The 25134-nt window shown below is 42.4% G+C and overlaps 1 protein-coding gene across 5 annotated transcripts in view; it reads left to right on the top strand.

Annotated features, from left to right (window-relative positions):
* The window catches only part of PARP3 (poly(ADP-ribose) polymerase family member 3), a 34320-nt gene extending 9509 nt beyond the window's left edge, over nucleotides 1-24811 (top strand). For 2 of the 5 annotated variants that reach the window (XM_056525123.1, XM_056525118.1), the window contains 9 exons: nucleotides 6798-7026; nucleotides 7565-7699; nucleotides 8088-8285; nucleotides 8556-8682; nucleotides 8816-9198; nucleotides 11666-11752; nucleotides 13226-13403; nucleotides 14221-14367; nucleotides 22913-24811. In XM_056525123.1, the coding sequence (XP_056381098.1) occupies nucleotides 6808-7026; nucleotides 7565-7699; nucleotides 8088-8285; nucleotides 8556-8682; nucleotides 8816-9198; nucleotides 11666-11752; nucleotides 13226-13403; nucleotides 14221-14367; nucleotides 22913-23082 (1644 nt within the window). In that variant the 5' untranslated portion in view covers nucleotides 6798-6807 and the 3' untranslated portion in view covers nucleotides 23083-24811. Of the gene's footprint in view, nucleotides 1-2239; nucleotides 2427-6792; nucleotides 7027-7564; nucleotides 7700-8087; nucleotides 8286-8555; nucleotides 8683-8815; nucleotides 9199-11665; nucleotides 11753-13225; nucleotides 13404-14220; nucleotides 14368-22912 lie in introns of those variants that run through there. The other 3 variants (XM_056525121.1, XM_056525120.1, XM_056525122.1) reach the window with 3 other exon arrangements.
* Nucleotides 24812-25134: the final 323 nt, after the last annotated feature.

Below are 25134 nucleotides of genomic sequence, written 5' to 3'. Positions count from 1 at the left end.
GGGCCCCTTCCTGCCTCCTCGCTGTCCGATCGCCGAATGACTGCTCAGTGCCTGAGATCCAGACATGAGCAGTCATGCGGCAGAATCATCGATCACTGGTTTCCTATGAGAAACCAGTGATCAATGATGAAGATCAGTGTGTGCAGTGTTATAGGTCCCTATGGGACCTATAACACTGCAAAAAAAAAAAAAAAAAAAAAAGTGAATAAAGATCATTTAACCCCTCCCCTATTAAAAGTTTGAATCACCCCCCTTTTCCCATAAAAAACAAAAACAAAGTGTAAATAAAAATAAACATATATGGTATCACCGCGTGCGGAAATGTCCGAATTATAAAAATATATCGTTAATTAAACTGCTCGGTCAATGGCGTACGCGCAAAAAAATTCCAAAGTCCAAAATAGTGCATTTTTGGTCACTTTTTATATCAATAAGTCCTATCAATGCAAAAATGGTACCGTTAAAAACTTCAGATCACGGCGCAAAAAATGAGCCCTCATACCGCCCCATACACGGAAAAATAAAAAAGTTATAGGGGTCAGAAGATGACAATTTTAAACGTATTAATTTTCCTGCATGTAGTTATGATTTTTTCCAGAAGTACGACAAAATCAAACATATATATGTAGGGTATCATTTTAATCGTATGGACCTACAGAATAAAGATAAGGTGTAATTTTTACCGAAAAATTTACTACGTAGAAACGGAAGCCCCCAAAAGTTACAAAACAGCATTTTTTTCCAATTTTGTCGCACAATGATTTTTTTTCCGTTTCACCGTAGATTTTTCGGCAAAATGACTGACGTCATTACAAAGTAGAATTGGTGGCGCAAAAAATAAGCAATCATATGGATTTTTAGGTGCAAAATTGAAAGAGTTATGATTTTTTAAAGGCAAGGAGCAAAAAACGAAAATGCAAAAACGGAAACCCCCCCGGTCCTTAAGGGGTTAAGGGAATTTCATCTCTAGCAGCAGAAACCAAGACGTAACACAGAAAGTGGAGACATGGCTTAAGAATAGTTAGGGAATATAATCTGAGTTAGTTTCAAAAATATGGTTTGATGACAGGTACTCTTTAAACATGGTTTAAACTGTATGCATGCAAGCTGAGCCTATTTTTCTTCCCCAGAATGTCTGCACTATGTCTGCAAGGTAAATCAAGGCTTCCCTCTTATCTCTGACCACCCATAAAGTTCTGGTCAATTGTCACTTGAGTATTCTTACTATAAACTCTGTGCTGCCATCTTAAATGTATTCTCCTCTTTCCTCACCTTTTAGCATCTCGGAAGCAGCAGCAGTTCACTGCTTAGTCCAGGGCTGCTTTTGTGATGTTACCTTTTCCTCACTACTGTTTAGTCATCATTATATCAGCAGCAAATCTTTTTTTTAATCAGGGCTGCTTTTGTGATGTAACAATTTCTTTGCTAGGATCCTTTCTGAATATCTGGTTATGGGCAGGATTATACTGTCAGGGGGTATGTATTAATCATAAACACTGCTCAATGTACAACATTCATGCACCCTGAATGTATAATCCCACCTACCAACTGATATTCACTCCCGTTTATAGACTTAAAGGGGTACTCCGGCTCTGAGACATCTTATCCCCTATCCAAAGGATAGGGGTTAAGATGTCTCATCACGGGGGTCCCGCCCCTGGGGACCCCCGCAATCTTGTATTCCCCACCCACCTGTTTGAGCTGCACGCCGCGGTGCCAGCTCACAAACAGCCGGGTGGCGACCACAGGGCCAGAGTATCATGACATCACGACTCCGCCCCCGTGTGATGTCACCCCCCCGCTATGCAAGTCTATGGGAGGGGGCTTGAGTGGGGGGGCAGAGTTGTAGAACATTTTATTATAAAAAAAACAGAAGACCCCTTTAACATCCTGCAGTAATTCGCCCTGACATTCTACCCGCATTTCCCAACCAGGGTGCCTTCAGCAGTTGCAAACTTAAAACTTCCAGCATGCTGGGAGTTGTAGTTTTGCAACAGCTGGAGGCATCATGGTTGGGAAACACTGCCTTATACACTGTGGGGGAGATTTATCAAAACCTGTCCAGAGGAAAAGTGCTGAGTTGCCCATAGCAACCAATCAGATCGCTTCTTTAATTTTTGAAAAGGCCTCTGAGAAATGAAAGAAGCGATCTGATTGGTTGCTATGGGCAACTGGTCAACTTTTCCTCTGGACAGATTTTGATACATTTTCCTCTGTAAGTTTTGAAGGATGTGTAACTTTAATGTTGCGTGGATGTGATGTGTGCAGCTTCCAGTAGGTGGAGGGCAGGCTTTGGGATGGATGACTGTGCAGGAAGGAAGAGGAGCGGCCAGGCTTGTACTGACTTGCCTTGCTGATTGTATTTCTGAGCTGCAGGCCCAGCGTGTGACACTTACCTCCAGCTGAGACGCCTCACCTGTCGCCAGGTAAGTCCAGTTATAGATACCGAGTCTATGGAGCACAGGTGAGGCATAGCAGCTCTTATCTGCAGGAGTACACAAAAGACTTGGGTGTTTCAAACTTTTCTAAGCAGTGAGGAACTACAAGTTCCAGCCCACCCTACTTACGCTAAATGACAGGGATGCAGTAGGTAAGATCTGATACAAATACAGGCTACCCATATTGGTCTTGATGATAGGATAGGTGGGCAGGTCATCCAGGGACTTGTAGTTATCCACCTGTTAAGATCTGATTGATATGAGTAATGTGATAAAAGGGGGTCGAACGAGGCGGCATTTACTGTATAGTGCCCCCCTATGAGAAGGCCCCCCCCCCCTTTGTGACGGGAGAAAATAAAGGGAGGAATAGTGCATGCACTATTTCTTCCGTTCTTTCTCCTGTCACAAAATAACATCCGTTATTAATAACGGGCTATGACGGGATAAAACGGATAATGTAAAAATCCCATAAACTATAATGGGATTTTGTAAAGGCCGATTTTCAGGGTTTTCATTACAGAACATATAACAATTTAAAAATGGATGAATGTATAGTGTGAAAGGTTAAAACACAAAGAGAAAAAGAAACATAGCCGCACATCCACAATTTGTATTTTGATCTAATTGCTTCTCGGCATAAATTCAAAAGCTAACAGGCAAAAAGTACAAGCCCACTCGCCACGTCAAGGGTGGGAAAGGGGCCATACAGTCTGTGGCAGTATTATGTTCAGGGGTACAGTATGAGGCAGTATTATTTTCAGGGGTACAGGAGGCAGCGGTATTATTTTTAGGGGTACAGTACGAGACAGTATTTTCAGGGGTACAGTAGGCAGTGGTATTTTTAGGGGTACAGTATGCAGCAGTGTTATTTTCAGGGGTACATGAAGCAACAGTATTATTTATAGGGGTACAGTATGCGGCAGTATTATTTTCAGGGGTACAGTAGGCAGCAGTATAATTTTTAGGGGTAGAGTATGTGGCAGTATTCAGAAAATACAGGAAACAGTACATTTACATCCTCCAGAGTTCAGTCATTTTACCTATATCCTTCATGGCACTGCGGCCACTAGGTGTGAACCAGGCCTTAGCGCGGACCTTTACCAGTGACAGACCTGGATGAGCGGACCCTCACTAAAAATAGTTGAGAACCCCTGATATATAGCTTCAGGTATGTAACAGGTATGTGATGTGCCCCGCATTCTGCTTTATGCTCATGGGAAGGACATTGGTTAGAAGGACAAGTATTGTCATAGCTGCAGACAAAGGTTGCAGGTCCAGCAGAAGTGACAGGTGAGATGGGAGTGACAGGTGGTCATGTGACCAGGTGGCTTGTTGGGGAAGTGGGTGCAGCACTGGGACCTGTCACTATATATGTAGAAAAGTCTCACTTCCCCTAAGAAGAGTCGGAAGGGAAGTCACGTGTCCAGGTGGGTTGTGGGGCAGCAGGTGCAGCATTGGGAGATGGTACTATAATGTAAGGCTTAAGCGCTTTGAGAAGTGTAATAATGGGGGGGGAGGAGGTGTTACCTGCAGCTTTATCTGCTATGCAAATCACAAAACCAGTCCAGTAACAAGCCTACCCTTGTAGGAGTAAACCCTTCCCAGCAGCATCTTCCATTTGTGACTGTTGGACCTTACTGCAAACATTGACAGAAGACGTCAAACTGTACAGGAGGAATCATTGTTCAGTATAATAAGATAACGCCATGTGTACAGTCTGGCGTTACTGCTCCTTCTGATATGCATTTCCTGGAAGTCTGGGGGAGTTTGGAAGTTCCATAATGTGACTGCTCTTACAGTGGAGAGCTCCATAATGAATGACTGCTCTTACAGTAGAGAGCTCCATAGTGTGACTGCTCTTACAGTAGAGAGCTCCATAGTGTGACTGCTCTTACAGTACAGCTCCATAGTGTGACTGCTCTTACAGTAGAGAGCTCCATAGTGTGACTGCTCTTACAGTAGAGAGCTCCATAATAAATGACTGCTCTTACAGTAGCGGGCTCCATAGTGTGACTGCTCTTACAGTGGAGAGCTCCATAATGAATGACTGCTCTTACAGTAGAGAGCTCCATAGTGTGACTGCTCTTACAGTAGAGAGCTCCATAGTGTGACTGCTCTTACAGTAGAGAGCTCCATAATGACTGCTCTTACAGTAGAGAGCTCCATAATCACTGCTCTTACAGTAGAGAGCTCCATAATGACTGCTCTTATAGTAGAGAGCTCCATAATCACTGCTCTTACAGTAGAGAGCTCCATAGTGTGACTGCTCTTACAGTAAAGAGCTCCATAGTGTGACTGCTCTTACAGTAGAGAGCTCCATAGTGTGACTGCTCTTACAGTAGAGAGTTCCATAGTGTGACTGCTCTTACAGTAGAGAGCTCCATAGTGTGACTGCTCTTACAGTAGAGGGCTCCATAGTGTGACTTCTCTTACAGTAGAGAGTTCCATAGTGTGACTGCTCTTACAATAGAGAGCTCCATAGTGTGACTGCTCTTACAGTAGAGGGCTCCATAGTGTGACTGCTCTTACAGTAGAGGGCTCCATAATGACTGCTCTTACAGTAGAGAGCTCCATAATGACTGCTCTTACAGTAGAGCGCTCCATAATGACTGCTCTTATAGTAGAGAGCTCCATAATCACTGCTCTTACAGTAGAGAGCTCCATAGTGTGACTGCTCTTACAGTAAAGAGCTCCATAGTGTGACTGCTCTTACAGTAGAGAGCTCCATAGTGTGACTGCTCTTACAGTAGAGAGTTCCATAGTGTGACTGCTCTTACAGTAGAGAGCTCCATAGTGTGACTGCTCTTACAGTAGAGAGCTCCATAGTGTGACTGCTCTTACAGTAGAGGGCTCCATAGTGTGACTGCTCTTACAGTAGAGGGCTCCATAGTGTGAGTGCTCTTACAGTAGAGGGCTCCATAGTGTGACTGCTCTTACAGTAGAGGGCTCCATAGTGTGACTGCTCTTACAGTAGAGGGCTCCATAGTGTGACTGCTCTTACAGTAGAGGGCTCCATAGTGTGACTGCTCTTACAGTAGAGGGCTCCATAATGTGACTGCTCTTACAGTAGAGAGCTCTATAGTGTGACTGCTCTTACAGTAGAGAGTTCCATAGTGTGACTGCTCTTACAGTAGAGGGCTCCATAGTGTGACTGCTCTTACAGTAGAGGGCTCCATAGTGTGACTGCTCTTACAGTAGAGGGCTCCATAGTGTGACTGCTCTTACAGTAGAGGGCTCCATAGTGTGACTGCTCTTACAGTAGAGAGTTCCATAGTGTGACTGCTTTTATAGTAGAGAGCTCCATAGAGTGACTGCTCTTACAGTAGAGCCTCGAGTCCTTTGACAAAGTCAAAAAAGCGCCCCCTAGTGGTGTTGTGGTGTCCCGGTACAGGACCTGGTCCTGTCCCTGTCTAAAGTCCCCTCAGCCAGAGTCCCTTCGTTCCCATAGGGCTCTCCTGCAGGGCATACCCCTGGTCGCCTCATATAAATTGTGTATTATTTAATGTATATACATAGGTATTATAAATGTATAGGACCTTAGCAGGTCATGTGATTATAATTATGGTTGTACTATTGTTCAAGGAACTTCCAGGGTCATGTGATGTACCCAGAGTTCACTGGGATTCAGGACTTACAGGTTTGCTGACCAATGAGCTTAGTCCATCCCCCTATTATATAAAGGGCTGTAGTCAATCAATTCACTCTCTTGTTCCTGCACTACAAAGCCAAGCACAAATATCTCAGCAGAAATCTCAATTCATCTAGGCCAAAGCCTAAGAACCTGCAGCCACTAAACCGTGAGTTACAAAGCTCAGTCTATCAAATCCTGTGTGACTACTACCAGCTAAAATATTATGATTAGTAGCACAGTGGCCTGCATCAAAGCTCATTGCTTCAAAGTCCCAGCAAAATCTGTGAGGAACTTGCAAGAGACTGTTATGTATAGAGACTGTTGCATAAAATCTTTAAGTAAAGTTCTTCAGTTTATTCATAAAATCTGCTGTGGACATTCCGTTATTTTCCCTGCCGTTTCTGGGACGGTTGGCGGTAGGTCCCTTAACACTAAGGAAACCGCACCCTGGCATCACGACATCTAAGGGTTAATACCACCAGACCCTGCACTAGCATCGCCGCAAAACCCCAGACACCCCAACTCTCCTGGTTCACCACAGTGTGAACCAATTGTCATTAGTGAGCATCCCTGCACATACCTACCACCCGTTGTCCTGCTTTTGTTTCACTCATTGTCCTTGTGAAATAAAAAGTTGAAGATAGCTACAAGATATGTGTAGAGAAAATGAATCATCTGTATGATAAGATATAATCAATATAATATAATGTATTATCCCATCAGTACAGTGGTCATAAAATGGCTCCAAAGAGAAAAGCAGCAACTCAGACCAAGGCCCCCAGCAAGGGGAAGAAAGTGAAGGTGAAGGAGGAGATTAAGGAAGAGGAGAAGGAGGAGATCATTAAAGCTCCAGACCGTTTCCAGAGCGCTGTCCAGGCTCTTAAAGGTGCAACGGGGAAGAAAGGAAAGGCGAAAAAAGACTCAGCCTGCCCACTTAACTGTCAAGGCGACATAGAGGTGGGTATAGAACTGCATGTGACTGCTATGGATCTGTAGCGCAAGCCTACAGGGGTAACAACCAAATTTCTAATGTGAGTATGGACGAACACATAATGTGGGTTCTGATAGCAGGGTAAGGCTATGTTCGAGTGGTCCTAGCAGCGGCATGTTATGAGATACTGAGCGGCCATTGCACTGATGACACTAGGACCGCTCGTAATTGTAAACCGTCTCATAGACTGCAATACCTTTTCTTGTGGAGTCCATAGAAAGAATAGACATGTCTTTTCTTTCTGCAGACACCAGAATTTAAATTTCCGTGCCAGATGTTTCCAACGCAGAAATTCTGCCATGTGAACAGCACAACATAATCCTATTGGAATTAATGGCACTCTGCTGCTGTGGAATCTCTGTGCGGAATTCCAATGTGGAATTGCACATGGAAATTCCGACGTGTGAACATAGCCTAAGGGAACGGGTGTTAATTTGATAAACTGGAACCTCTGGGACCTTTGGGTTCTTTTTTACCATCACCTTATTGTTTTCATGTTATCAGGTATACGAGGACTATGATTGTATGCTGAACCAAACGAACATTGGAAACAACAACAATAAGTTTTACATCATCCAACTCCTTCACAGCACGAGCAGCAAGAATACATACTACTGCTGGAACCGCTGGGGCCGAGTGGTAGGAACACTAAACACTTTTGGAGCTGCATGTACATTTCTTTTGGTTTACTATTAGCATAGCTTCACTACGATCTTTAGCTTATGAGCCTAAGGGTGAACACATACAATCCAATTGTGTTGCAGTTGGCCATATGCAGTAACTTCCTAGTTTTAGCAAATACACCCTAACTGCTAAATAGCAAAGTCAACTATTTAAAAAATGCAGGTTAACAACAACATTTCAGAAGCAGTTACTGCATGCAAAAAAAAAAACTGCATTGTAACTGCATCACAAGCGGCTCGTATGGTTTCACCCTTTTCTGTAAAGAGCCTTTGCCATCACAGAGTAGTGTCAGCTGATTTCTGAAGGTTTCTATTGATGTTTTTCCTTACCTTGTGCCCTGTAGGGAGAGGTGGGTCAGAGCAAGTTAACCAATTTCAGTGATATCAATTCTGTTAAGAAAGACTTTGAAAAGAAGTTTAAAGATAAAACAAAGAACAATTGGTCAGATAGAGAGAACTTTACTCCACATCCTGGAAAGTACACGATGATTGAAGTGGAGCATGATGATGATGAAGAAGAAACTGGCGAAGCAGTGGTCAAGGTAAGAGAGATAGTAAAACTTCATCTATATGGTCTGGGGGGGGGGAGTAATCTCCAACCCAGCTCCCACTTCTTAATTTGTCACTCACCCGATGTGCCCACTTCAGAGATCATACCTGTCTTTCTCCTGGGCTGTCTTTTGACACTGGAAGTGGCCATCTCAAAATGACACCTTGGAACCCTGGACATAAGGAATTATTTTCTTCATCAGGGAATGAGAAGCAATAAAATGATGAATGTTAATGAGCGCTCTTTCCATATTCCTCCATAGGTGGACACTGTAGATGGAGTGTGTAAAAAGGTCCGGCCCTGCTCTTTGGACAAACCCACCCAAGACCTGGTGTCTCTGATATTCAACACTGACATGTTCAAAGACGCCATGCAGACCATGAACCTAGGTATTTCTATAATGTCACTGACTGGGGAAGGATTGTAAAGCATGTGTTCCATCTGGTATAAGCAGAGCTATGGTGGGGTAATAAAGGGGTTAGTGCACATGACAATGATCTTCAGCTAGATTTTGTATTTCAGATATAAAGAAGATGCCATTAGGGAAGTTGAGTAAAGCGCAAATCGCGAAGGGGTTTGATGCATTAGAAGAACTGCAGGCTGCATTGGACAGAAATGCAAACAAGAAGGAGCTCAGTGAACTGTCCTCTAAATTCTTTACCATCATCCCTCACAACTTTGGACGTCAGACACCCCCTGTCATTGACAGTCAGGAGGTGTTACAAGCCAAGAAGGACATGTTACTGGTCCTTGCAGACATCGAGCTAGCTCAGACCCTCCAAGCAGACAAAGTTAAGCAGGAGCAGAAAGTAGAGCTGACTGAGGTCCCCCACCCCCTGGATGTAGATTATGAGCTCCTCAAGTGTCAACTCAGCCTTCTGGACACAAAGTCTAAAGAATTTAAGGTAATCCTTAAACTGCAGGGGACAGAGCACCCATACATGATACATAGGAATAAGCACTATTTTCACTCATGTACTGGTTGGATTGCTAATACCAGAAAACAGCTGCAGTGTAAGGGCTCGTTCACACAGCCATCTGCCCCCGTAAATTCATGCCCGTTCTGCAATCCGTTTGATAAATTTTAAACGGCTTGCAAAAAGCTGTAAAATAATCCCATTGATGTCAATGGGATTTTTTTACAATCTTTTATCACCCGTTTGCACCTGTTTCCTTCCTGTTCCGTTTTTCTTGACGGGGAAAAGACGTTGCATGCAGTATTTTTTCTCCCGTCAAAAATTATGGAATAGATACGGTTATTAAACATTCAGCATTGAAGTCTATGGCAAACGGATGAGCATATAATGTCATCCGTTTGCACCTAGTTTTTAATATCTATTTTTCAACTGTTATTACTTCTGAGCATGCTCAGAAAGAGTGAAATCAACAAACTCTTGCTGGGCTAAGGTCATTAGCGAGGATTGTAATGTTGCACTACACTGGCGGCAGGGGAAGCATTATGCTGTGTTCCCCGGCTGCCCTGATGCGCTGAAGGAGGGCAAGATCTATAGGTAGTGCAGATATATATATAGCGCTAAATGTCTGGCCCGCCGCTGCGCTAGCTATGTATAATGCCCTTCGCAGCGCTTACATATGTCCCCCCAGCGAGCGCATACATAAATCCCTCGCAGAGCTATCTGTGAATAGTATACTATCTGCAGCACATCATGCTGCTGGCTGGGGAAGGCAGCGCAATGCCGCCCGCTTCCCGGACAAGCAGAAGCGCTGCAGGGGACAGATATATATCACTATATATCTGTCCCCCTGCAGTGCTTCTATACACATATGTCCCTCGCAGCGCTATCTGTGAATAGTATGCTATAGTATACTATTCACAGATAGCGCTGTGAGGGATTTATGTATGCGCTAGCTGGGGGGACATATGTAAGCGATGCGGTGGGCACTATACATAGCTAGCGCAGCGCGGGGCCAGACATTTAGCACTATGTGTGGCCCCCTATATGTCTAGCTATATATATTGCACACTGCTGCGCTACCTATAGATCTTGCCCTCCTGCAGCGCATCAGGGCAGCCAGGGAACCAGCGCAATGCTTCCCCTACCACCAGTGTAGTGCAACATTACAATCCTCACTAATGACCTTAAAAACCCAGCCGGGAGCCCTGAATGGCCCCTCGGTGCTGGCCATTCAGGGCTCCCGGCGGAGTATTTGAAAATGAAAGTAAAACACGATCTACATCGCAGGGTTGCGGAACATGCCACCCGCTCCCCTGGTTAATAACTTTTGATTGCATTGGGTCTCAGAAGTGAGACTTGGTGCGATCAATCCCTCAGCCCCTGTACTACTACCACACCAACATGGAACAGAATTTGTTCCTTAATGGAGGTAGTAGTACAAGCACTTATCTAGCCTCCCAGCCACCTGCAGACTCCCGCAGCCAGGGAAATACTGTTTCCATCATAAAAAGAAGTATGTTCCATGATGGGAGTAGTAGTAGTCCTGGCTGCAGGAGTCTGTAGACGGCTGATAATAATTGATGAAAAACTGATGCGAACGGATGGCACTAAATAGCATCCCTTTGCATCAGTTTTCACCCGTTAATAGAATGGTCCTTTTTAGGAGGCAATAATGGACAAAATCTAGACGGGGGACAATGGCTGTGTGAACGTAGCTTAAATTATGGTGTCTAACTGTAATAAATAATGCAGTTAAGGCCTTGTTCACATCACCGCTGAGCTCCATTACAGGGAGCTCTATTACAAAAAGACAGGAGTTGACATTTTTTTTCTTAATCAACTGATGCCAGAGAGTTAAACAAATTTGTAAATTACTTCTATTAAAAAATCTTAATCCTTTCAGTACTTATTAGCTGCTACATACTACAGAGAAAGTTCTTTTCTTTTTGGATTTTTTTTCCCTGTCTACGGTGCTCTCTGTTGACACCTCTGTCCATATCAGGAACTGTCCAGAACAGGAGAAAATCCCTAAAGCAAACCTATGCTGCTCTGGACAGTTCCTGATACAGACAGAGGTGTCAGCAGAGAGCACTGTGGACAGGGAAAAAAAAGGAATCCAAAAACAAAAGAACTTTCTCTGTAATATAAAGTCGCCAATAAGTACTGGAAGGATGAAGATTTTTTAATAGAAGTAATTTACAAATCTGTTTAACTTTCTGGCACCAGTTGATTAAAAAAAATGTTTAAGCTGTAGTTACAGATCTTATAGTAGCTGTGCTCAATTGGAGCAACACTACAATGGAAGGCACAGGGGAATTTCAGACTAGTTTAAACTCCAAAAGACAATGCATCTTATCCAGAGAAATGTATTATTGCTGGTATCACCCCAAGGAAGGAACACCTTTTTGTTATCAAGTTTTTTTTATTTCAGGATCTTCATTAATGTGTGTTGCAGGTTATTGACACATATGTGAAGCACACGGGACCAACCTACCGTCACCTGAAGATCCTGAATGTCTGGCGTGTGGACCGAGAGCATGAGGTCAGTCATAAAATACCATTCACTGAGAACTAAATGTGGCATGCTTGTAAGTCTCTGCCCTCCTATCAGATCATGACAGCTCCATCTCAGCACCTCTGCTAAACACTCTGGTGACTGCACAGGAGCTCTATGAGACGACAGACGTATTGTCAATGTAAAGCTTGCAACATAAAGCAACTGCTGCATTAAGAATTTCACACAGTTCGCCTAGACATATCCTTTGCCATTCATATATCTATGCTAAGGTGTGTGGCAGTGACCAAGTATCCTTGGCAATGTGTTATCTCTTTCCGGACAAGGAAAATTTAAAGGGGTACTCCGGTATAAAAAAAAAAAATGTAAATCAACTGGTGCCAGAAAGTTAAACAGATTTGTAAATTATATTATTAAATTGGCAAGCGCTGAATCAGACACATATCGATTTAAGCTATGTAGTAAGAACTAACCTGGGCATTTGCAGGTTAGTTCTTACTACATAGCTTAAATTGATATGTGTCTGATTCAGCGCTTGCCAATTTAATAATATTTTTTGCTATATCCACTATATATTGGTGTGCATTAACAGGGGAGCACATCTATTGGCTAAGCAGCAGTCCAGCCACTGATCATATCCAAACCCATCCAGCGCTAGTGAATTTTTCTAATCAGTTGCTCAGATTTGTAAATTACTTCTATTAAAAAATCTTAATCCTTCCAGTACTTGTCAGCTGCTGTATGCTACAGAGGAAGTTCTTTTCTCTTTTGAATTTATTTTCTGTCTGACCACAGTGCTCTCTGCTGACACCTCTGTCCATGTCAGGAACTGTCCAGAGCAGGAGCAAATCCCCATAGCAAACCTCTCCTGCTCTGAACAGTTCCTGACATGGACAGAGGTGTCAGCAGAGAGCACTGTGGTCAGACAGAAATGAAATTCAAAAAGAAAAGAACTTCCTGTGGTGCATACAGCAGCTGACAAGTACTGGAAGGGTTGAGATTTTTAAATAGAAGTCATTTACAAATCTTTTTAACTTTCTGGCACCAGTTGATTTAAAAAAAAAAATGTTTTTCACTGGAGTACCCCTTTAAGGTGTCCAGCAGCCACTTATCTTTCTTGATAATGATTAAGCAATATGGATGAGTGGCTGGATCGATGTATTGCCATTATCCTTTAGTAACCAGTGGAGTTTATTGGATCAGTGGTTACACTCACTCAATGGGCATTGTATTAATATCAGTAATATGACTTAGACTTGGTGAACAACTATGCAACAAAGATGCATCTCAAGATGCAGTTGTAGTCACATATAAGTTACCTTGAATTCTAACTGTCCATAATGTTAGCTATTCTACAAAATTAGCAGAAACTCTGAACCCAAGAATATGGTTCTAATAGTGCAGAGCAGAAACCTCTAGGTGGCGGTCACACGTTGTATCATTGTTTACTTTAATGTGGTTACCCCATTACTCCCTGATCATTGTGTCTCCTTATCTCAGGAAGAACGACTCAAAGCCCATGAGGACATTGATAATCGACGCTTGCTGTGGCATGGCACCAACGTTGCTGTAGTGGCTGCTATCCTAAAAAGTGGCCTGCGCATTATGCCCCACTCAGGGGGACGTGTAGGCAGAGGGATATATTTTGCTTCTGAGAACAGCAAATCTGCCGGATACGGTAAGATGAGGTGCAACAAGAACATTACAACTCTAGATTTCTATTTATACAAAAAAAAAAAATCCAAAAAAGTAGGTTAAAGGGGTACTCCGGTGGAAAACTTTTTTTTTTTATTCAACTGGTGCCAGAAAGTTAAACAGATTTGTAAATTACTTCTATTAAAAAAAAATCTTTATCCTTCCAGTACAGTACTTATTAGCAGCTGTGTATTACGGAGAAAGTTCTTTTGTTTTTGGGTTTCTTTTTTTTCCCCCTGTCCACAGTGCTCTCTGCTGACACCTCTGCCTGTATCAGGAACTGTCTAGAGCAGCATAGGTTTGCTATGGGGATTTGCTCCTGTTCTGGACCGTTCCTGATACAGACAGAAGTGTCAGCAGAGAGCACTGTGAAAAAAATAAAAATAAATAAAAACTCCAAAAAGAAAAGGACTTTCTCTATAGTATATAACAGCTAATAAGTACTGGAAGGATAAAGATTTTTTTATAGTAGTAATTTCCAAATCTGTTTAACTTTCTGGTACCAGTTGATTAAAAAATATATATTTTCCACTGGAGTACCCCTTTAAGTAACTTTTTATCACCTCTCCACAGTACCAGTACTGATCTTTAGTATGAGGGTCCTGTGCCCCCAATTCCTGTTCATGCTCCCACTCTTTGAAAGTTATGCAAACTGTTGAGTGCGGTGATGTTTCGAGTGGCAAAATGAACAAGAATATAACACAATATATATACAATAATAATATATACTGCCACCTATGGAGAAGAATAGATTAATATTTGTTTTACATCTACACCCCTGTATGTTTGTCTTCTTGCAGTTGGTACCACGTCCAGTGACCTTGGAATCATGTTCTTGAATGAAGTGGCTTTGGGGAAGGAGCATCATATCACGCAGGATAATTCCTCTTTGAAAAGTGCTCCAAAGGGCTATGACAGCGTTGTGGCACGTGGACTGACAGAGCCAGGTGTGGACATTATAGGGCACATAGCCACTAATACTTCCAAATGGGCAGGTTTATACACTGGTTCATCGGTTTCCCACAGACATTACCTGTTTTATACCCCAGAGCTGCTTTCACAATTCTGCAGCTTCAGAGCTAAAATCCCCCAGCATTCCCTTCTCGTTTAGGCTGGGTTCACACCACGTTTTGTTAAATACGGTTCCCGTATACAGCTGGGAGGAGGGGGCGGGGCTTAATTGCAGCGCCCGCACTCAGCCGTATACGGGAACCGTATTTAATGCATGTCTATGAGCCGACCGGAGTGAACCGCAGCCTTCGGTCGGGTTCGTTTTCGGCCAGAATTAGGTGGAGGCAGAGATCTGGAGAAGGGTATGAAAACATTTCTGTTACACTGAAATTTCCCAAGAGCACAGTGACCTCCATAATTGTAAAATAAGCTTATATAGCACAGCATCGGCTCTTATTAGAGAATAATGTAGAGATTTTTGTGTAAGCCTTGTGCTTACCTGTTGTAGCTGATGTGGCAGGCATGAGTTAGGCTCCATTTTAGATGTAAATTAATAACAGAAATAATTTTGTAATGCTGCAAAAAACCTGAAGTGCTTCTTTAAATGGAGGAAATTTAAATCAACCAGGTCTCATCCTAGAGTTAGCTGCCCCAACAAAGTAATTGGAGTAGGGCCTTGGTAAGAGAGATGACCAATCACTCAATGGTCACTGGTTGAGCTTCTAAGATCCTGTGTTCAGATGAGAGAAACTTCCAAAAGGTCAACCCTCACTACAGCACTCCACTAACCTGGGCTTCATGGCCAAGGAAAAAAGGCTCTCCTCAGTAAAGTTATTAACATTTGACCGCTAAGCGGTCACTAAGACCCTAAATTTCCCACCCAATATAAAACTTAACGTTTAATGAGCCAAGATTAAAATAACCTCACACATATTGATCCATAGTGCATTGATTGGCATGACACTGCATGCTATAGTAAGTGAAATGAAAAGATAGATTGTGGCTGCAGTCCACAATCTATAGTGTGAGACAATTAAAAATCTAACACATTGCCCGCCCGCCCGACGTTTCGCCACAGGCTGTGGCTTTATCAAGGGCTAAGAGGCAAATGGCGTGCAAACAAGCCTTGCAGGGGTTTAAATAACCTCCTGTCTCTGACGTCATTGAAACATGTGACTTCCTGTATTAACATGACATCTCATTGGTTACAATCCCGTGCAGACTATTGATTGATCGCTTCCTGGCCAATGAAATTTAGACCAGGATGCATCCTGCTATATTCATTTGATTGACAGCATCCTTGACCAACCAGCTGAGTCCATTCATACTTCTGAACTCCTCATTGGTGCCGGAAGCTGTACACGTATGTGCGCCATTAGTCCTGCGCTAACTGATAGATTCCCGAACCTCCGGTATGGACGCATGCGCAGTGCGGATGCGCAAAGGAACGTGCGCGAGTACTTAGTCATATACAGCCACTGCCGGGAAGCTGCGCGACAGACATATGCGCCGGCACTTAGCCGATTTATTGCATATGGTTCACACATGGCTGTTGTTATAGAAACTGTAATACACAATACAACCACTCATGTGAACAAACGACTGCGCAGCAGAAATACACTAAACTAATTCGAGAACACTAAGTAAGTTACTATCTGGCAATATGGGGCAACTAACCTAGCAACGATGGTATAACATCAAGTCAAGGGAGTATTATTCATAATACCGCTGAAATCGTGTAATCAATAGTAAAGGGGGGGAGCTAATACTCATCTTGTTCTGCATGGGTATAGTCATAATTAATTCATATCATCAACGGAAGTTAATCATGAGTGTAATTAGTAAAAGGCTCATAAAGGCTCTTCTATATAGTATCAATTGTAATAAGTGATTCCTGTCCTACAAGAAGGCTGCATAGGTGAAGCCTTCATTCAGTCCATTTGGACTTTGGGATTTTAATCTCCAAATCCATCGGGCTTCTTCTTGAAGCAGTCTGGTGTTAAGATTGCCACGTCTCGGACCCAGTTTACACTGAGTAATGCCACAGAAACGTAATTCAAAGGGAGCATCATTGTGTACAATCCTCATATGCCTAGCAATTGGCGTATCTTTGATAGGTATTAATAGTACTTATGTGTTTTGAAATGCGCCTACGCAATTGTTGGACTGTCTTTCCTACATAGACTTTAGGACAGTTGCATGTGGCTAAGTACACTACCCCCATCGTCTGACAGGTGATGAAGTCCCTAATTTGGTATTTCCGATTATCAATCGGATTAGAGAATTCTTTTGTACGTGGCATGTATTTACAAAAATTGCACCGTCCACATGGATGGTTATCAGTTAGCGCAGGACTAATGGCGCACATACGTGTACAGCTTCCGGCACCAATGAGGAGTTCAGAAGTATGAATGGACTCAGCTGGTTGGTCAAGGATGCTGTCAATCAAATGAATATAGCAGGATGCATCCTGGTCTAAATTTCATTGGCCAGGAAGCGATCAATCAATAGTCTGCACGGGATTGTAACCAATGAGATGTCATGTTAATACAGGAAGTCACATGTTTCAATGACGTCAGAGACAGGAGGTTATTTAAACCCCTGCAAGGCTTGTTTGCACGCCATTTGCCTCTTAGCCCTTGATAAAGCCACAGCCTGTGGCGAAACGTCGGGCGGGCGGGCAATGTGTTAGATTTTTAATTGTCTCACACTATAGATTGTGGACTGCAGCCACAATCTATCTTTTCATTTCACTTACTATAGCATGCAGTGTCATGCCAATCAATGCACTATGGATCAATATGTGTGAGGTTATTTTAATCTTGGCTCATTAAACGTTAAGTTTTATATTGGGTGGGAAATTTAGGGTCTTAGTGACCGCTTAGCGGTCAAATGTTAATAATATTGGATTCACCCTCCATCCATAGGTCCCCTTTGTTGCATTAATTAATTGGAGTTAATCACTCCTTTTTGTGGACCGTCAAGCTTATTATGCACTGATGGCTGGATTTCTGTCCAACAAACCTAATTTAGAGCACTCTAAAGCTGATGCTGCTCATGTCTTTTCACTTCAGAATCTCCCTTTTAATCAAGTTGATATAAATTCAGCTTTTAGGGATTTACAAAAAACTTATAAACAGTACTATCGGTCTTGGTGGGAGATTGCCAGTCTCGAAACATATCTCCAGCAAAAAATTGTTTACCGTGGCTTAAGAATTAATATCACTCCTAATTCACATCAAAACGAAACTGAATTTATACAAGGTTGGCAACAACTTCTAACTGAAAACTCCTTACGTATGTTACAATATTTACTAGATTTTGAGAAGGTTGCATTTACAAAAATTGGTACACAGTTGGAAACACAAATTAGTGAAATTCAAATATTCCAAACACAACCTGAGTATCCTTTATTAGAGCAAAAACTTAAAAAACATCTGGACAGTTTTTTAAGTGATATTAAAGAAAGGAAACATAGAAAATACGTACGAGACAAAAGGGATTTTGAAACAGGACAGATTTATTTAAAATCACAACAACAAGATTTTCAGGGTAACAGGTATACAGATATTTCGGATTCTGAATACTCAGGTACTGAGGATAGTGCTAACGTCCAGAGTGGCCCTAAGAGGTTTCACCCTAGATCGAGATCTAGGAGCAATAAGAGACGTCAACCCTATAGAAAAAATACTGGTACTTTTAAATCTGAGAATACCCCTAAACCACAAGGCCATTCACAACCATGCCCACCTTATACTACTCAAGGAGGTGGTCATCCCTCCATGCACTCACATGGATTTTTATCCTCTGCTATACCCAATCCTGCAGAGGTACAAATGACCCCAGTGATGCCTAGTCCTATAGCAACAACAGCTGCCCCACGGGCACCTGGCATCCCTACGATTACCCATATGGGAGGATTACCACAGAATCCCCCTCATCCTTTTTTAGAACCAGGGGTCCAATTGAGGGATCGCGACAAATGGGGATACAATCCAATTCCCAGACAATAACTGATGCTACCAGCGACCAATTGCAAATTTGTAACCTGTCATCCCTAGTTCTGAATGAACATCATTTGTCCGTATTACAAAAGGGGTTATCATTTACCCCTACACCACCTTGTAATATTTTCACTTGGACTAAAGATATAAATTTATTTGGCAGAAAGCTTGCTTTACACAAATTTCACAAAAACCTTGCTACTAACCCTGCTGTGAACAGACAACAAGATCAGCAAGTTGTTACTATGCTAGAACAGCTAGAAGAAGAAAGTGAGACAGGAATTGTCTCAGTTGAAGCTCCCTTCTCTAATCTTAAACCCAAGTCAATTTTCACACCATCCTTGTCACAATACTCTAATATTGATACTTTTGTCAAGATGGTTACACATGAGATCAGTTCCCTAAGGTCAAGGACTCCCCATATTCCATCTAACTTATCTATAGAAGAAATCCGAGCACTTGATGAAATACAACAAAATAATGAGATTGTCTGCAAACCTTCTGACAAAGGAGGAAACATCGTCCTGATGGATAAAAGTTACTATAAGGCTATGGTGATGAGATTGTTGAATGATAAAGATACTTATCGTAAACTTGACCATAACCCACTTCAGGAGTTCAATCAGAATTTACGTACAATTTTACAAGAGGCAAGAACAGACCAATTGATAACAGAAGAAGAATTCAAATATCTCTTTAATCCATCGCCAACAATAGCCACTTTTTACGCCCTTCCCAAGGTGCATAAACGGAGTTCCCCTATCCCTGGCAGACCCATTGTTTCAGGGTGTGATAATATCACACAAAATATTAGTCATTATGTAGACCAGTTCTTGACCCCCTTTGTTTCCTCCCTTCCGTCCTTTATTAAGGATACCAAGGATACTGTGAAGAAATTACAGATCACATTCCCTCCAGGTACTCTCATAGCTAGTTTGGATGTGGAATCTCTCTACACAAACATCCAACATGAACAGGGACTTAATGCTGTACAACATTTCCTAACTACTAAAGGTCTTCAGTACACAGCACACAATAAATTTGTTTTGACTCTATTACGTTTTCTACTTACTCACAATTTTTTCCTTTTTGATAGACACTTTTATTTTCAGTTGAAGGGCACTGCTATGGGCACTCCTTGTGCACCGAATTATTCTAATTTATTCTTAGGGTGGTGGGAAGACACTCACGTTTTCTCTGACACTTTTCAAGAATTTAATTCTCACATTTTATTTTGGGGTCGTTTATATAGATGATATATTGATTTTTTGGGACAGCACTACACAATTATTTCAATCCTTCGTTCAAGCACTTAACACTAATCATATTAATATGCACTTTACTTCTGAAATTCACGATAAATTTCTTCACTTTCTTGACCTCACTATCACTATCGATTCACTTGGTCACATCCACACTTCTATATATCGTAAACCTACGTCAACTAATAGTTTTCTTAATTGGAAGAGTTATCACCCTGTACCATTGAAGAGAGGTATCCCAATCAGTCAATATCTACGAGCCAAAAGGAATTGCTCTGATCCTCTTAAATTTCAAGAAGAATGTGATCTCCTGTATAGACGCTTCACCAATAGAGGTTATCCCAAGAAAGTCCTCCACAAGGCTTTTGCCAGAGCTAGGGCTACTCCAAGATCTGAATTATTACGTGATCACAATTTGGCTAAAGACAATAGTGGCCAAAAGATCATTAGGTGTATCGGAACTTTTGATCAACACAATCAAAAAATCATGAATATACTTAAGAAATATTGGTCTATATTACAGGTGGACAATGACCTTAGGGAGGTGATCTCTACTCACCCCTCTATAACCTATCGTAGAGGACCTAACATTCAAAACCAAATAGTCAGGAGTTTTTATGCAGAGGAGTCTGCATCCAGTTGGTTGAAATCATCAATCCAAGGATCACATCCATGTGGACGGTGCAATTTTTGTAAATACATGCCACGTACAAAAGAATTCTCTAATCCGATTGATAATCGGAAATACCAAATTAGGGACTTCATCACCTGTCAGACGATGGGGGTAGTGTACTTAGCCACATGCAACTGTCCTAAAGTCTATGTAGGAAAGACAGTCCAACAATTGCGTAGGCGCATTTCAAAACACATAAGTACTATTAATACCTATCAAGATACGCCAATTGCTAGGCATATGAGGATTGTACACAATGATGCTCCCTTTGAATTACGTTTCTGTGGCATTACTCAGTGTAAACTGGGTCCGAGACGTGGCAATCTTAACACCAGACTGCTTCAAGAAGAAGCCCGATGGATTTGGAGATTAAAATCCCAAAGTCCAAATGGACTGAATGAAGGCTTCACCTATGCTTCACCTAGGCTTCACCTATTTAAACCCCTGCAAGGCTTGTTTGCACGCCATTTGCCTCTTAGCCCTTGATAAAGCCACAGCCTGTGGCGAAACGTCGGGCGGGCGGGCAATGTGTTAGATTTTTAATTGTCTCACACTATAGATTGTGGACTGCAGCCACAATCTATCTTTTCATTTCACTTACTATAGCATGCAGTGTCATGCCAATCAATGCACTATGGATCAATATGTGTGAGGTTATTTTAATCTTGGCTCATTAAACGTTAAGTTTTATATTGGGTGGGAAATTTAGGGTCTTAGTGACCGCTTAGCGGTCAAATGTTAATAATATTGGATTCACCCTCCATCCATAGGTCCCCTTTGTTGCATTAATCTCCTCAGTAAAGGGCACATGAAAGCTGCCTGGAGTTTGCAAAAAAGCACTCAGACTGTGAGAAACAAGACTCTCTGCTCTTATAATACCAATATTAAAATGTCTAGCACCAATTCTGAGGCTACCTTGGAATTTCCGTGCAGAATTCCGCTGTTGAATTCAATGGGATTCTGCTGTGCTGTGCACATGGCGGAATTTCCATGCCAGATGTCTCTGGTGTGGAAATTCTGACTTCTGTGTCCGCAGAAAGAATTAACTTGTTAATTCTTTCTGGGGACTCCAGAATGTCCGCACGGATATTTTCCATGAGGACATTCCGGAGGGTGAACGTAGCCTAATTGGAAACCAGGCACTTCTAATCACCTGCCATACCATCCCTACAGCAAAGCATGGTGGTTTTTGCATCATGCTGTGGGGTGTTTTTCAGCATCTGGGACAGGGAGACTGGTCAGGGTTGAGAGAAAGCTGAACGAAGCAAAGTACAGAGATTTTCTTAGTGAAAACCTGATCCAGAGTACTCTGGACCTAAGACTGCACTGAATGTTCACCTTCTAACAAGGCAATGACCCTAAGCACACATCCAAGACAACATAAGCTAAGGGACAACTCTGTAAATGTCCTTAAAGGGGTACTCTATGAGCTTGTGACGTCATAGCCATGCCCCCTCATGACGTCATGCCCCAGCCCTCTCAATGCAAGTCTATGGGAGGGGGCGTGACGGCTTTACCCCTTTAAGTGGCCCAGCCAGAGCCCTGACTTAAACTCAGGCAAACATCTCTGGAGAGACCTAAAAATGGTTTCCACTAATGGTTCCCATCCAACCTGACCCAATCTGCAGAGAAAAATGGCAGAAAATCCCCAAACTCAGGTGTGTAAACCTTGTGACATCATAATCAAGAAGACTGGAGGCTGTAATCGCTGCCATAGGGGCTTCAACTAAGTACTGAATAAAGGGTCTGGATACTTATGTCATATGCAATATTTTAGTTTTTCCTTCAATAAATTAGCAAAGATTTCTAACATTCTGTTTTTATTTTGTCATTATAAAATATTGAGTGCAGAATTATGGGGTAAAACTAGGTTTTTTATTTTTTATGCACAAAAATGTGAAAAAAGGGTCTGAAAACTTTCTGAATGCACTGTACATACACAGCAACTCAACCAGAAGAGAAGCAAATGCAGCTCTAAAGTACAGTATAATATAGAAGCGTAGCTTTTAGCTTCGGGACCCACATACAACGGGGCCCCATATGCCAATTATTATACTGGTCTCTTATGGGGCAAATGGGCTGTGGGGCCCCCTTAGGCACCAGGGCCCCGGTGCGTCTGCTACCTCTATAGCTACGCCCCTGAATACAGGCCAAAATTCAGGATATGTACAAGATAGGTAATGTGACTCAACCTTCAGAATGCAAAATTATCAGTATCCCAAGACTCTCGACTGAGAGCAAGTTATATTGATCGGTGGACTGTGATCTTTAACTATTTGTGGAAACAATTTTAATGCATATCAAGTAATGTGGTGTTTTACAAGATACACTAGTAGTGAGGTTTAAAGATGAGTTTTTTTTACCCTGTGATCCCAGAAAGAGTCAGTCTCTCTGCGTGACTCAGGGTATAGAAGTTAATTTACCCCATTCCTACCCTGGGGTGCTGTTGTGTTTATATTAATACAGGATGTAACTCTAGGATCATTGCAGGATAAGTAATGTTATATATGTATACAGTGACATTGCTGTTTATGTGTTTCTCTAGTGTAGTCTACACTGCGGCCCATCACTTCTCCTGATATCATTGCACTTCTGTCCACAGATCCCTCCATGGACTATGAGCTGATATTGGATGGAAGGAAGATAATTGTGCCACAAGGAAAACCGATCAACATTTCTGAGTACAAGACCTCGTTCTTCTCTCAGAGCGAGTACCTAGTGTACAAAGAGAGCCAAGCAAGGATTCGCTACCTACTGTTACTGAAGTTCTAGGCTCTGCGCCCTCTCCCTAGGGTTTGTCTCAATGACACAGGTTAGGGATTGGTCACATCATGTTTTTCTCATACATTCGGGGCATACATTGGTATTCTGTCAAAAAGGTATGCCAACACATACTGTGGCTTCTGCATTAAACAGGCAATGCTTTTGAGACCTACAAAGTAAATGTATATGTGCAGAAAGTGGCCTGAATGTAGTCACATGTGAAGAATGGGGCTACTGCCAGTACACTATATGTCAGCATCCCTATTTGACAGGTGCCGATGTATATCTCAAGCATAATAGGAAAATGTGAATTGAACAGCCCCTTACTATTATGTATAGATATTCTATGAACCAGCATATTGTGATTTAAGAAGTAATGGCATGACAACTCTACAACCAGACTCTCTATTCAGAATAGACAATGAAGGCTTGAGGCTCTAGAGAAGTTCAGCCTCCAGTATAAAGTCTATTTTTAGTTTACACCTGTGTATATACTCTGGATATAGGAGCATGTACAATAGTATATCATATGCAGATATTACCATGACATTGCTGGTTTCTCCCTAGTGTCACCTATGCAGACATGAGAGCCACACACCTTACTGGCATCTCTAAATATAATACAATACTATATAATTACATTGTGATCAGACATGAGGTCCACACACCTTATACTACAGTCACATCTATTCCATCTATTACTGCTGACAACCATCCTCTATATCATGTCTGAGAGGTTGTCACAGCCCCGCCCCCATTACTGACATCACTGGATATAATTACATTGTGATCAGACATGAGATCCACACACCTTATACTACAGTCACATCTATTCCATCTATTACTGCTGTCAAATAAATCCTCCAAACCACTCAGGGTTAATTCAGGCGCAGGCAATGGAACTAGGTATATACAGCAATGCTGGTGAATGGCTTAAGGAAAGTACGCGGCTTCCGCCCCGCTCCTGGATCCCAGTTTTGCGGCGTGACGTGGGTCAACTGCCCTTAGGAATACGGTACTTTTTTGTATAAATTACATTTAATTGTATTGTTGTTATGAACCTGAGGAAGACGCCGGCTCTGGCGTTGAAACGCGTTGTTCTGCAATAAATGACCTTTGGTTATTCACATTGACCCTACTTTCCTTAAGCCATTCACCAGCATTGCTGTATATACCTAGTTCCATTGCCTGCGCCTGAATTAACCCTGAGTGGTTTGGAGGATTTATTTGATTACTGAACACCACGAGGTGGTGGAGAGGGACCGGCTGCACTTTGGACACATTTCTATACACGATCACCAGAGTTGTGCCTGCTTGTCAGCACAACTCCTTGGGTAAGCGCAATTTATTATTATATGCGGATCCCACCCATCGTTTATTGCACTACGGAGCGCTCTCTGTGTTTTTCTTTGTAGTATCTATTACTGCTGATCAGACATGACAACCAGCCTCTGTTTCATAATCCCCTTTTATAATAATATGTTTGTGCTGTTACAGACCTTGGTTATAATATTATAATTAGTATTCCATTTCAGTTACTTTTTACGGTTTACATGGGTATTCCTATCTTAGAAATCATAGATAGATAATGTATATTTATTAACTTTTGCAATCACTTTAAAGGGGTATTCCGGGCAAAAACATCTTATCCCCTATCGAAAGGATAGGGGATAAGATGTCTGATCGTGGTGGGACCCCCCGCGATCTCCCTGCAGCAGCTTTCATTCTATACGTTGCTGCGTCTGAAGTTTCGGAAACCGCCGGGCTTCCGAGACAGGGACGTGACCTCACGCCACGCCCCCTCCATTCATTTCTATGGGAGGGGGCGTAACGGCTGCAACGTCCCCTCCCATAGACATGAATGGAGGGGGCGTGACGTCACGTCCCAGTCTCGGAAGCCTGGCGGTTTCCGAAACTTCAGACTCAGCTACGCATAGAATACGGGCTGCTGCAGGGAGATCGGGGGGGGGGGTCTCAGCAGCGGGCCCCCCGCGATCAGACATCTTATCCCCTATCCTTTCGATAGGGGATAAGATGTTTTTGCACTGATACCCTTTTAAT

Source organism: Hyla sarda, chromosome 6 (genome assembly GCF_029499605.1).
Source record: "Hyla sarda isolate aHylSar1 chromosome 6, aHylSar1.hap1, whole genome shotgun sequence".
Lineage (NCBI taxonomy): Eukaryota > Metazoa > Chordata > Amphibia > Anura > Hylidae > Hyla > Hyla sarda.
The sequence above is the reverse complement of the archived record's forward strand: the minus strand, read 5'-3'. Positions and strand labels throughout refer to the sequence as shown.